This window comes from Neovison vison, chromosome 2 (assembly GCF_020171115.1).
Source record: "Neovison vison isolate M4711 chromosome 2, ASM_NN_V1, whole genome shotgun sequence".
Lineage (NCBI taxonomy): Eukaryota > Metazoa > Chordata > Mammalia > Carnivora > Mustelidae > Neogale > Neogale vison.
In genome coordinates, this window is record NC_058092.1 from 104,680,859 (window position 1) to 104,695,322 (window position 14,464).

At 45.5% G+C, this 14,464-nt stretch overlaps 1 protein-coding gene across 1 annotated transcript; it reads left to right on the forward strand.

The window, feature by feature from the left end:
• Positions 1-948: 948 nt before the first annotated feature.
• On the forward strand, positions 949-13,240 carry LOC122899191 (neuroblastoma breakpoint family member 10-like). Its single transcript, XM_044236790.1, is given in 8 exon segments — positions 949-1,126; positions 3,063-3,159; positions 3,916-4,130; positions 5,554-5,632; positions 6,602-6,728; positions 10,777-11,062; positions 12,098-12,149; positions 13,150-13,240. Coding segments are annotated over 8 exon segments (1,125 nt in total).
• Positions 13,241-14,464: the final 1,224 nt, after the last annotated feature.

Consider the following 14,464-nt stretch of genomic DNA (forward strand, 5'->3'; position numbering starts at 1 on the left):
ATACAAAGCAACTAATGATAACTAAACTGCTAGCATGCTTCTCTTGTGTTTCTAATGGATAGAGAGAAAAAAAAAAACTAGAAAAGACCTAGAGAAAAACATCGTGATAGTCTACGACTTTACAAATTTCTTTTATTGGAAAAGCCTTAAGATCTGTGTTATCTTAAAGAGAAGTGGGATGAGTTCATGAAAGCCCTTAAGAAAACCTCTTGGGTGGGTTGCCTGAGTAGTTCCCTTGGTTGAGCATCTGATCTTGGGTTTAGACTAGGGTCATGATCTCAGGGGTTGTGACGTTTAGCCCCTTATCACACTCTCTCCCTGTACCCATGCCCCCATTCTCTCTCTCAAATAAATAAAGAGAAAGAAAAACCAAAACTTCTTGGGAAAGTATTTCTCCCTTGATGATATCATACACACATAAGAATGAACAATGAGAACTGTGCTGAGATAATGTTTTAGAAAGAGATGGGAACTGTGCTATCAGCACAAGGGTAGACAACTATTGACATTGGCCACTGAGGGGTGGAACCCATCAGTGGTGACCTTCAGGGGAGACCAAGAAGCCTTGTATACCAGCATGGCCTTGGCAACTGGAAGGCAGGGTCTCCCAAAGTTCCACTGACACTCTGGACATTCCATTCTGTTAGTTCAAGTACAGAGTGTTAGCTGCCATTCTGGGGGCTCCCTCGGTCATTCCAGTTGGAGTCTGAGCTATGAGCAGTGCCTTTGGCTCCCAACTCTGCCATCTTGAAACTTGTTTTTGTGGTTACCGATTCTCAAGTGCTATGGAGTGTTGTTCAAATTGTTCCCAACAGTAAGTAAAGAATTTCTTTTTCCTCACCCCTCAGCCCTGATTAAACCTACTTGATGTCACTGGTTTTTAACCCATCATGTGTTTGGGTTTCTTCTCCTTGGTGCCCAGCCCTACCTTTCCTGCCACACATCACCATGGCAGCACCTCTTGCATCTCTGTGCAGGACAGGGGCAGAAATCAGTCTCCTGAAAATAAACCAAGGGCTTCAATTCCAGCTGGAAAAAAGCAAGCAGGACTTCTGAGACCTTAAGAAGAAATTCTTTATATCTGAAGCTACTGCCTACTTCCTGGCCAACCAACTATAGAAATACAGTAAGTCCTACAAGGTCCTGCTCTACAAAGTCATGGCTGTGTGTACTCCTTCTAAGAAATGAAAAGCCTCTTCAGATGCTATCTTCTTCATTTCTAATGTCACCATAAATTTCATTCCAACCACAATGCAGTAATGGTAGAAGTGGGTATTTGACCCTCAGTTTCCTGAGGATGAGAAAACGGAAGTCAAGTATGTTCGCATCCTCCCCAGGTTAACAGTGACCTATAGGGTGGGTTAGAGCTTTCATCCCAGTGATTGATTCCTGGTGCAGACACAGAGATGACTGGTCCTGCCAGGATCCTCTCTGTCCTATAGCAGACCCTTCATCACTGTTGGTCTGGGACTAAGGAACTCCACCAGGTCTTGGTTCTTGGATGTTCCATTGGCAAAGCACCAAGCTAGCTACACTGCAGAAACATGCTGATGGTCCACGCGGCACCAGGGTTGTGGGGAGGGGGTAGGACTATAGCAGGTGACACTACCTGTTTTCCAAGAGGAGGAGGTGGGGTCTGGTTTCCCTGAAACTCTGGTATCCATGAAGGATGCCATCCATGCAGGGACTCCCCAGGTGAGAGGGAACCCGTGCTCAGGATCTGCTTCCCGAGTCCATGGAGGACAGGTGATACCTGGTTGGAAGACTGGGGGTGTTTCAGGGAATATGAGACAATCTTTGCTACCTCCTGTGTCTCTCCCTGAGCTGAGCAACCTTCAGTGAGGCAGGATGGTCAGCAGGTCCAGGCCTGAGCCATGAGACACGTGGCCAAGTAAGAATGAGGGTGAGTGGGGAAATCCACAGGTCCAGAAACCACCCAAGTCAGTGTGTGGGACAAGCCCTCCCCCACAGTCAGCCTGAATTGGGGAGCTCAGCTGCCTGTTCATTAGGAGGGGGCTGTGGTGGAAGAAGGAACCATGAGAATGGAGCATATGCACAGCTGAATGACAAGAAGGAATGCTGAGGCTGAATTTTTGTCATTTACTCACAGTTTGCCTTCAATACAAGGGGAGGTATAATTAAAAGTGAGTGAGGCGGTGACAAGCAAAAATTGAAACCTGCTCTTTAGGAAAGTGAAGAGATGATGACCTCTCAGGGAAGGAGAAGCAAAGTTTCAATTGCAACTTTCCTGATAATCATCATGTAACTGTGGAAAACCAGTTGTGAAGATGATGAAGACAGTTACCACCCGAGGGCTTGGGGTGGAGGTAACACAGCACAGGGGTGAAGAGCATGGGCTCTGAGTCAGTCTGCCTGGACTGACAAATCCTTGATGCCTATCTTCCTATGTCTCAGTTTCCCTCTCTGTTAAACTACTACCATTGTGAGACCTACTTCTCTGAGTTGGAATGAATCCTGAGGAATTTTTTGTTAAGCTCTCACAAAAGAGCCTGGAACCATGTAAACTCTGTCCATGATTCTACTGCTTCCAGTGACACAAACATCATGAGGATTTGGCCATGTTCCTTTCAAGTCATTCTGGTATTTACATTCTAGTTCACACAGGCATATCTGGGAGAATTTTTACCTTTGAGACATTGTTCAGTAAAGGAATCCCAGCTCAGGGTAAACATCAGTCATGTAATCCTAGGGGCCTTACATCCTGTCCCTGCTTAGTGCTTTCCTTAAGAGGCTCCAAGGCCTTGCTGGGCCATGATCAGTGTTGGTATCAGGAGATACGAATTCTGACTCTGCCAAATACCAGTTAATCAGGGCATTTAGTTCCTCTCTGTGTCCTGGGGCTGTTCTTTCCTGGGATCTAAAACAGGGAATAATCCACTATCCTGTAGTTGGGAGGCTGACGAAAAAGACGTGGAGCTCCCAGCACAGAGTCTGGTTGCCGGTTCCATTTGTCCTGGGATGGACTCTGCCTCCTCCCTTGAAGGCAGAGAGCATAGCAGCATGCCCAGCTTTCCACTGAGGCAGCCGTCTCTGTTTCTCAGAGTGTGAACAGTCCACCAACGTCATTGAATCCGTGCTGGGGAAGGAGATGCTGTTTGAGATGGGCAAGCAGGCAGACACGTTGGCTGAGAAGCTCAGGTAAGGAGGGCTCTCTGTGGGAGGCTAGAGGGAAGCTGTGGGCATTTCTGACTTGGGGTAACAAAAGTCTGGGCCCGGAGAGGGGCAGAAACCATCATGGCAGTCACATTATACAAACATGTCCAAAACCAGTAGACAATAGTGACTGGTAAATGATGGAATCTAATGACTGAGAGCCTCATTTCCTCTTAAAAAAAAATCAAAATCACCACATACAAGGGAACAATTCATGACATTTAGCATTTTGACAATGTTGTGAGACCAAGACCCCATTTACTTTGCACAGTCAGGACCTGGCTGACTGCAGTCTGCCATCCTTTCTCTCAGAAAATGCTGTCTTCTTGACCTGCCATTCTCCTGAGCACACCAGTTAATGTGAGCCATACTGTCCACACTTCTGTGTCTGGCGCTGTGTCCATTCACTGCACACTGCACTATATGTAGTTTTCCAGGGAAATGTGTGTGCCCCAAGTGAGCAGCTGAAGGGACATCTTCCTGATGTGTTCTTAGGAGGACACCTGCCTTTGTTTATAGAAGTAAAGGTGCACAGGAACTCCAGGGCATGACCAGAAGAACGCTCTGAATACAGAGAAGGCCTTGTTTTACCTTCTTCTTTCTCTGCCACAGACAGGTCACCACACAGGCCAGACTTTAGCAAGGACTCCTTGGGGAAACTCTGCCAGAAACCTCCACGAAAGCTTTTATTATCTACTTTTCAATTACTTGGATTTAACAATTTTCTCTGTCCCACCTTAGGCAATATCATATCCTAGTTAAAGATCAGGATAAAGAGCTGACCCGTTTGTATGAGAAGCTACAGGAAGGGAAAGATGTTTCCCAACTACTCAATAAGTACCTCGAGGACCTCCTCACCCAAAATGACAATGAGCATTGCCAAGGACAGGCCTTCCAAGAGCAAATGGCTGAGGGACACAGGCAGGCCAAGTGTCTTGCCTGAAAGCTCAGTCCAGGTAAGATAGCCACAGACCCTGATTGCACTGCGTTGCTCCAAGTCCCTGGGATCCCAAGTGACTCCCAAGAGACTCCCCTCCTGTCCTTATACTGTTTGCAGCAGCTTTCCTGGGTTCCCACCACATGTGGGGCCATGAGAGGACCAGGACTGGGAGGTGGTAGCAGAGAGGAGCAATGCACAGGGTGGACATCACATGGTCCACCTGTCTTGCTTCCTCCCTGAGGGGACACAGTCTTTGGGGCAGGAGGCAGCATGGAACAGATTTAGAGTCTGGAAAGGGAAATGTGAAAGGAGGCAGCTTGTTAGTATGCAAGGATTCCTTGCAGAAGTGGGAGGTTCCCAGACTCAACCCAGTCTGCATTGACCGTGGGTGAGAGAGTGAGTTTTACTTTCTCCATAGCTATCCCCTCATCTGTAATGTATATCAAATAAATTCTTGTCACCATAGTGATCAAATGGGAAAATTCTTGAATGCACTTCAGTAAAAAAGAAAGGCCCTGACCATGTGGAGTTGGATGTGGTACTGGAGTCAGTATGATTTGAAGGTGGGAACACAGTTTAGATTGAACACTTTTCATAGACAGACGTCCCCTTGAGGACACTGAAGCCCACGTGGGGGTCATGAAGTACCTGGTGGAGGGATGTGGAAAGGCTGGTTGTCCTGTCATGAGGGCAAGGACGAGGCTCTGTGTGAGTGCCGTGAATGCACAGAGTCTGTGTCTGGGTGGGACTTGGGGCCTGCTGCAAGACATGCTTGTGGAAGTTAAGACTGAACCTGGACAGTCTACGGCCATACCACCCTGAACGCACCCTATCTCATCTGAACCTGGACAACAATCCCCTGATATGGACAACAAGAGATGGGAGAAACAGTTGCCCAGGTTCAGTAATGCTGAGTCTCAGAATCACAGACACACCGCCTGATGGATCAGAAACCCAGGTCACAGCAGATCTTAAAGACACTGCCCTAAACTCAGTAGAACATCTAGTCACGCAAAGACACTTATGTCTCTAGGGCCACAAAAGCTGCTGTGCTTATAGTGATGATGTGGGAAATAGCTGAAGGGACAATTCTGGATTACTTTGCAGATCATTAGGACAATCAGGAGAATTAAGAAGAATAAAAAACAACGACCCAGGTGACAATGCATATTCAGGAACTGGTAATGTGTGGGTAAGAATGTACAAGGACGTAGAAAGAAAAGTAAGTGAGATCAAGAGAGTCCCAAGTGCCAGATGCAAGGATGAGCAAGACTGCAGATGGTCAACCCAGGATGCCCTGTGAGTCTGGTTATCTGTTGTCTTTATGGGGCTTGGAAGACCAAGATGATTTAACAGCCTTAGGATTCACAGTACCTACAAAATAGCCATTCTTCCCTGTAAATGGACAATGGAAGGAGATGCATATTTATTTTCCACAGTCTCTAAGGTCCTTGGTATGAAGGTGAGCAGCAAAGGAATTGCTAAAGAGACAACTACCAAAATTAAACACCAAGAGAAGTAATTAACCAAAACCCAAAAACTCAGGGAGTCATGTGACACTAATTAATACAAAGGTGCCAAGATGTCGGGAAAAGAAGGGCCATCTGTACCCCAATGTTTATAGCAGCAATGGCCACAGTCGCCAAACTATGGAAAGAACCAAGGTGCCCTTCAACGGATGAATGGATAAGGAAGATGTGGTCCATATACACTATGGAGTATTATGCCTCCATCAGAAAGGATGAATACCCAACTTTTGTAGCAACATGGATGGGACTGGAAGAGATTATGCTGAGTGAAATAAGTCAAGCAGAGAGAGTCAATTATCATATGGTTTCACTTATTTGTGGAGCATAACAAATAGCATGGAGGACAAGGGGCATTAGAGAGGAGTAGGGAATTTGGGTAAATTGGAAGGGGAGGTGAACCATGAGAGACTATGGAGTCTGAAAAACAGTCTGAGGGGTTTGAAGTGGCGGGGGGGGTGGGAGGTAGGGGTACCAGGAGGTGGGTATTATAGAGGGCACGGCTTGCATGGAGCACTGGGTGTGGTGAAAAAATAATGAATACTGTTTTTCTGAAAATAAATAAATTGGAAAAAAAAGGTGCCAAGAAGGCACACATTTCTGCAGGCTGTAAGGAGTCCAGAGCTGTAACCACAAGACATAGGTACATGGTGGTTGCCCCTGGGCTGGTCTTCATCGGCACTTCATGTGGTGACTGTACCATACTGGGATGGTTGAGTCTCAGGCCTTGTATGTCCTTCTGTGGCTGGTGCTCTGAGTATCTGCTGCTGCTACTCTCCCAGCCCAAGGCAGCCACACTCTGTCTCTTGTAGAATGGAGAGCTTTTTCCCTTTGTAGGCAATGGTCCTTTGCTTCTACTGACACTCCCCACTAACTCCCATCAACACCACACCAGCTAGAAAGCCACACTGTCTGATCCTCCTGGTGTGGTCTTCTGTCATTCCTGTGTTACACGGCACAGCAGGGAGCTTCAGGAAGTTGAGAAGAAGGAAGTCCCACAGGACACAGAGGATGAATGTGTTCTGACTCCTTCAACTCTGCAAGAAGGGTGTGACAGCGACCAGTCTTACAATGATGGCGAATTCCCAGTAAATGAACAGGAATTAGGCTCTGCTCCAGATTTAGCCTGTGAATGCTCCCATTCCAAAGGGGATGAAACTCCATGTGCTCCCTCAGGTAGTGTCCATATTGTTTGTTCCACACACCTTGTCTACACTGCAGAAGGTCATCTCTATACACAGGCCCTATAGACACACACATTGCTTTAAATCAGGACATAATGAATTTGGAAACACAGAGGTCAGGTGGGTCAGGGAGCCTTCAACCATTCTAAGTAGGGGCCATGCCTCGGACCCTCCAGCCCCACTGTCAGGTCATTGCCCCTGTGTTTGGGGCAACAAACTCTATCCACCTCAGTAGGACATCCACAAAGGTGTTGTCAGATACCCTACTTGGATCAAATGTCTTTTGCAATATGCACTGATACTTTCTCTTTACGATCAACCTCTCTCGAGGTTCTAGACCTGTCCAACATTGTTGGCTGACATAAGGGGCTTTCCCTCATTTCACTGCTTTCACTCCCAGTTTCTTTCTTCTCTATGCTGGCTCAACTTAGCTAAGCAGTCACCTGAAAACAACTGTGTCATTACCTTGTGTGTTTGCTTCTGTGAAGCAAGGTTGGGATCTGGCATCACTAAAACCACAAATGGCTTTTGTTTTAGAAGAAGACCAAAAAGTCTTTTTGATTTGATGGTTTCTACAATTGATTCATTATTCTAGTCTCAAGTATAAATTCCTGAGAAGCTAGAAGACTATGATATCTCATGGAATTAACCCCTTTTGCAGCAACACTTCTGGCAGGTGCCTGGGTTCTTCCCCTGCATCTCTGGGGGAAAATATATTATAATCTCTTTTCACAGACTCACATTAGAGAAGGATATTGGGATAATTTGCAGGGGACGATGAAGAGAATTTCCCCAGCAGATCAGGGTACAGTCCTGTCTAATTCTCTGAAGGCTTACCCTTGGACATCCTGGAATATCCCTGCCAGAACAGTATGGTTTTACACTGAGAATATTAATGTCCTTGCAGTGTGTGGTCACTGTGTTGGTAACATGGGAAGTGTGATTTCCTTAGTGTGACCTGCTGTCTCCAAACTTCCTTGTAGAAAGTCAAGATGATCTTGGGGAAGAAAATGGACAACAACCAATGTGCTCTACGTAATTGAATACTATAGACTATGAATTTTCCTGGTGACCCCTGGAGACCTCACATCCAGGGATAAAGAGAAAGTGTTGCCTAGAACTATTTCATCCATACGGCTAATAAAAGAACATGCCCTTTAACCATGTCCTCTATTTCCATGTGGTAGTTGTGGAGGTCTCAATTTCTTACTCCATCACATGTTGAGTAACCTACAGAGAGTAGACACAGGAACTGACCCAACCCAGGGATTCCTGTAATCAGCTGTTCTCTCCTCAGTTGTGCAAACACAGGTGAGAAGCATATCAGCTTTGTGCCTGTTTGACAGCATCATCTTGGCCGGATTTTTAATAGCAAGGGAGGAAATTGAAGAATAAATGTATGTCATATCAAAATAGTGGGAAAATATTCATTGGAGTCAGCATGCCTGAGAGTAAGGCCTCAGGAACTATAGTCATTTGGGCACTGCAGATAAAAGTTAATACATTGTATGTAGAAGAGTTGAAGCCATGGCTTTGGATTCCCTCTGTGTGCTGGGAGTCATGACGATGATGGAGAGTTTAGTCTTCTCCTCCATCACTTGGTTATGAGGCCAGTGCACAGAGCATCTACAGCTCTGTCTCTCACTGATCCTCATATAGGATGCTACAGTCGGGTCCTCATATTGGAATAGTTTTTTCCTTCAAGGGGAAGCCAAATTGATTTCTGTGAGCACAACCTATTAACTCTGATCAAAAACAGCTAGGAAGCAATGGTGTCTGATGCTTCTGATTTGATCTTTTATCAGTCCTATCTTACCCGCCACAGCATGGAGCATCAAGAAGGCAAAAAGAAGGAAGAACTACAGGACACAGTGGATATATGTGTTTTGACTCCTTCAATTTTAGAAGAAGAGCATGAAAGCAACGAGTGTTACACTGATGGCAAATTCCCATTTGATGCATAAGAATTCGGTTCTGCTCTGGATATAGGCTCTGAATGTTCCCATTCCAAAGGGGTAGAAACTGCACATGGTCCCCAAGTACTATCCATATATCTTGTTCCTCACATGCTATGTAGTTTGAAGGACTTGACCCCCATAAGTCAATCATATACTTATAAACTCTTTTGATTCAGGCTCTAGCACAGAGTTCAAAATAAGATATTCCATGAGTCAGTGAGCTTTGCTCAACTCCTGTCTAAGCCACAGCACTTTTATGTCTGGGCCACCACCCATCACTGCTCTCAAGGCAGCCCTGCCAGAGAGTACCGCTCTAGCCCAGGCACAGGAGGTCACTTCCAGACCTCCTACTTTTGAATTCATCTCTTGTGTCTCTTGCAAGGACCTAATTTTTTTTAAAGATTTTATTTATTTATCAGAGAGAGAGGGGGGGAGAGAGCGAGCACAGGCAGACAGAATGGCAGGCAGAGGGAGAAGCAGGCTCCCTGCTGAGCAAGGAGCCTGATGTGGGACTCGATCCCAGGACGCTGGGATCCTGACCTGAGCCGAAGGCAGCTGCTTAAACAACTGAGCCACCCAGGCGTCCCACAAGGACATAATTTTAATTCTTAAGCCGTATCCCTGAATTTCAATGCCTGCCAAGGTAGCTGGCAGCCTTTTCTATATATTTGGAGATGTCAGTATCCTGGTTCACTCTCCTCACTTAGTCTGTGTCTCCATTTGTCTTAAGTAAGCAGAGAATCAGAACTAGATCCATGCTATCATGCAGTGTATTTTTTCTGGAGCAAGGCAGGATCCTGAAACTTTCCTCACCCATAAAAAGCTCTTGTTTCTTTGTGGCTTTGAAGATTATTCTGTTTTGATGGTGTGTAGATTCCATTCTTTGGTTTAATCTCAATGGCTGATTCCTCTAAACAACTAACCAACAGCATTTCAGATGGAAAAAGCCTGAATAGTGCAGCAACACTCTAGGAAGTAGCTGGGTAGTTCCCCAATCTTGGGGAAGAGAATCATTTGTTCTTTGCATAGTCTCAAGGAAGGATGCTGTGATGATGGCCTGACATATCAGGAACATTTGTTTAATGGCTCAAGAAAGCAATCCCAGTAATTGCTTACAAGGACCTAAGTTCTCCAGGATGATTTGTCTCACAGTTGCCTGAAATTACTCTGCTTAGATTTCTGCCCTGTGCTACATGGGACACAGGAGTGGGCATTTGTGAAGGAGAATCTGCTTGGTGTCACTTTGTCTTCGTTTATTTGCAGAAAACCCCAAATGGATCAGGATGGGCTGAAAGAACAGGAGTCAGTTGCCCCCAGGTAATTCTGAATACTTAGGGGCTGTGAATTGCAAAGTGGCAACCAGGGAAAAGCAGAAAGTGCTCAAGAGAGCTCTATTACCCATTTGGTCAATGACAAATGATCCATTTTCACAACGTTGTCTTTTTTCATTGTGGTACTGGGATTGCTCCCCATTTCTGAAGTACTTCTCTAGTTGAGTAACTAACCCACAGCCAGCTGACCCAGCTGAACTAATACGTCACAGGAATCACTGTGCATGCTCATTGTCCCCGGTCTATTTTACAGAGACATGCATGTCTACTTTCTGCCTATTGGACTTATCAATTGACAGTGTTCATAGAATGAAAATATCATGGCAAAAAGACAAACATATTCTATCATGCCACATTATTTAGAGAAAAGGACCTTCCTAGCCATGAGATACCTGGGACAGTCACCTGCTCCCAAAGCTGCTAATGGTTGACCACTAGATGCAGAATTCAATGCCATTTGAATGAAGGGGGAAAGCCACCATTCTGGAACTCTGTATGTAGTTAGTCATGGCTGGACGGCACAGAGAGAATTCAGTCTCTTCCTTCAAAGCTTGCTATTTGGCTTGTGTACTGAGCACCTATTGTCCTTTCTATCTGCCACAGATGTCACAAGCACACACCTTGTCCCACAAACACAAGAAGAGTTGTTCCTCTCTTTCCTAGGTTAACCTCTTTGCTTTCTGGACCACTCCCTTCTGCGCTCCATCAAAGCCAGACAAGACAGAGGATTCAGATCCCTCTGAGGTTAATGTTCAGTTGTCCCCATGGAGCAGGCTCAGGAAACAGCTGCTAGAGGTGGTAGAGAAGGACACCTCATGGGACTCTCCGGATGAATGCTACTTGACATACTCAGTGCTTCCTGACCTGTCTGACTCCTACTGGCCTTACAAGAGCACCGCCATCTTCTCACCTGAGAACCCAGAAGTCTGTTCCTCTCTGGAAGGGGCCAGTGAGTACTCCCATTTTCCAGGTGATAAGGCTCCCAGTGGACATCCACACAGATCTCCTGTTCTTTATACCCTAGACCTCTTCCATGCCCAGACAGGTTATCTCGGTGGGCAAGCTCTGTAGAGACATATTGATCTGAACTGGGCTCTAAGATTGAGTTTTAAGCCCAGACATCAGGTGGGTCAGGGAACTTTCCTCTCTTCCTACTCCCAGGGCATCACCAGTCACCCTGGCTTCTCTGTCAGGTCACTGGACCCATGTCAAGCACCACAAACTCAACTCACCTCAGCAATATGACCAGAGAAGATGTCTGTCAGACCTAATCTGGATGATATTTCTTTTCTCACATTTAATAAGCTGTACATTTCATCTCTGAGCCAGGTCCTTTATGAACCTATGCCTGCCACAGTCAAATGGCATTCTTGTCCAGAGTTAACTGGTTTTGCTCTTCTTAGCCCCATTCTCTATCTCCTTTAGGTTGGCCTTTTTTCTTAAACAGTTGTCTGGAAACCCACCATCAGTGCCTCCACTGATAGCCTGTTTGTGTATTTCTAGCAGCAGAGCTGTGCCTTGGCATTTCCTTCCTCCCACACGAATTGCCCTACAGATCTGTGTAGCACCAAAGACTCACTTTAACTTGAGGGTTTGTAGTTGCGTTCCATCTGTTCAGTCTCAGTGTATAAATTCCACTAAGCTTTCAGCAACCCAGCTATCTGAGGAGAGAAGACTGAATACTGCAGTAATCCTTCTAGAATGCAAAGAGGCTGGCTCTCCAGAATCTGTGAAAAAAAGAAAAGTTAAAGTGTTTACACAGACTTCAGATAGGGGAAACTGGGATGATAATCTCCTACCCAATGGCTAAGGCTGGTAAATCAAGGCAGTTATCACAAGGCAATACACGAGGCATCCTCATGTAATCTTCTCACTGAACCTGTTCTCACATTAAGCATATCTGAGTGCCTGGGCAGCATTAGACACTGGATTCTTTTGTACTGAAAGGGATCTGCTTAATGACTGGCACGGTCTCTATTTACAGAAAATCAGTTCCATTGTGAGGAGAAAGAAGACCAAGACCTCGTAGGTCCCAGGTAACTGAAAACTCATGGGTTTTTATAAGAGACTCTTAATCTGGAGAAACAAACTGAGGGCTGCTGGGGGTGGGGGAGGGATGGGGTGGCTAGGTGATGGACATTGGGGAGGGTATGTGCTATGGTGAGTGCTGTGAATTATATAAGACCGATGATTCACAGACCTGTACCACTGAAACAAATAACATATTATATGTAAATAATAAAAAGAAAGAGTCATGGGTTGCTATTTCAGTGGTTAAATTTAAGGACTGCATTTCAATGAAAAAAATAGAAACTGATGAATGTATCTATTTCATCCATTCTCCAACCAGAAAGTATCTCTTTTAACCATGATGTGTGTCTTCACTGTGTTACATGGCTAAATTCCATTAATGGACCCCTCCATCTCACTAACCTGCATTCAGTTGAACTTGGTGAATTGATTAGTCAGTGGGATTCTCTGCATTCCCCTGTTGCCTTCTTTTGGTAAATCCACAGTGACAGGCATAGCTGTCTCTCCCTCTTTGGTGTTACCACATTGAGGATATATTCTAGCGAAAGAAAACCTAGAAAAAAATTCACATTTTATCACAGTAGTTAAAGACTCACTGAACATATGAGTTCTCTCCAGGTTGAGGATGCCTTTTAAAATTGGAAGGGGAGGTGAACTATGAGAGACTATGGACCCTGGAAAACAACCTTAGGGTTTTGAAGGAGTGGGGGGTGGGAGATTGGGGGAACCAGATGGTGGGTTTTGGGGAGGGCACGTATTGCATGGAGCACTGGGTGTGGAGCAAGAACAATGAATACTGTTACACTGAAAATAAATTTAAAAAAAAAAGTCGTGTTCACTTGATCACTGAACATAACAGCAACAGCATTTATGCAAAAGTGTCAAAACCATCTTTAGGATTCTCTACAGTTACTGTGAGTCATGACTTCCATTTTACAATCGTTCAGTTTGTTGCTCAGAAACTCTGTTATCTGGCCACTACCCTGATATCCTTCTGTTCTCTAGATATCTCTACTGTCTCCACAGCAGCCACACACTGCTCATGAAACAGAAGGATAGTTTTTGCATCAATAATGGCTGTGCTCCTTTGTTATAACTCTGCATCTCCGCTTCCCATCAAAATCAGTAGGATGCTGGGGTGTCTCCTTTTCTTGTTTTAATGTTCAGATCTCCCCACCCTCCCAGGCTCAGCATGATGCTGCCAGAAGTGGAAGAGCAGGATGCCCAAGGGTACTCACTGGGTGAATACTCTTTGACTGATTCACCCACTCCTGAATCGTCTGACCAGCATGCAACTTATAGGAGGGCTGACATCAACTCATTTAAAGATCTGGACATCTGTTCTGCTCTGGAATTAACTAGTGAGTCCTCCACTGTCAAGGTGATAAAGATCCAACTGGACTCCCAAGTTGACCCGCTATGTTTGGTATCCCAAATTCTGGTTACAATGAGATGTCTCATCCCTGTGTAGAAGTTCGGTAGACATAGGGATGTCAGTCAGGCTCTAGGATAGAGTTTTCAGCACAGACATCAGGTGAGTCATGGACCTGCCCTTTGTTCCTCATCTAAAGCCCTGAGATGGTCCTAACTTAGGACACTGGATTCAAGGCAGATGTGACAACTCACACTCACTTGTCTTACACAGGCCAAGGTGTCTGTCTTTGCTCCTGATTTCCATTAAATGTTTCTCCTCATCTGTACTGCTCTTGTTTTCATACCCAAATAATGTCCTTGCACTTTTATGCCTGTCCAAAGATGTCATCAGCCTTACCTATATCTTTGGACTGGTTGTTTCCCTGGTTTGACTGCTCTGATCCCCACAGTCTGTGTCCTCTATGTTGGCTACCTTGAGTGAGTCATCATTGTTGGAGTATCAGGACATCAGCTTCTCTGCCATCAGCTGGCTTGGATGTTTCTCTGAAGCAAAGTTGAGCCTGGGCATTGCCCCTCCCCATGCATGTCTCCTATGTCTGTGCAGCACAGAGGATTGTACACAAAATATTCCTCTTGATTTGAAGATTTGCAGATTCTATCCATCAGTCTGGTCTCTGTGTTGAAATGCCTCCTCTTTCTGTCAAAACCAGCTGGGACTCCACATTGACTCAGCCTTCTTGTTGCATCTCCAGTCCTCCTAGTGACAGAAGGTTCCACAGAGAGCTGCCAGTGACAGAAGAGAATGAAGTCCCACAGAGGTCACTGGACGAATGTTATTTGACTTCTTCAGTTGGCCAGGACCTGCCAGCCACCTGGAGGCCTTCCTTATACAAGTGCCTTATCCACATGTGGAAAGCAAGAAACCTTCTTGGATCTGCATGAGATG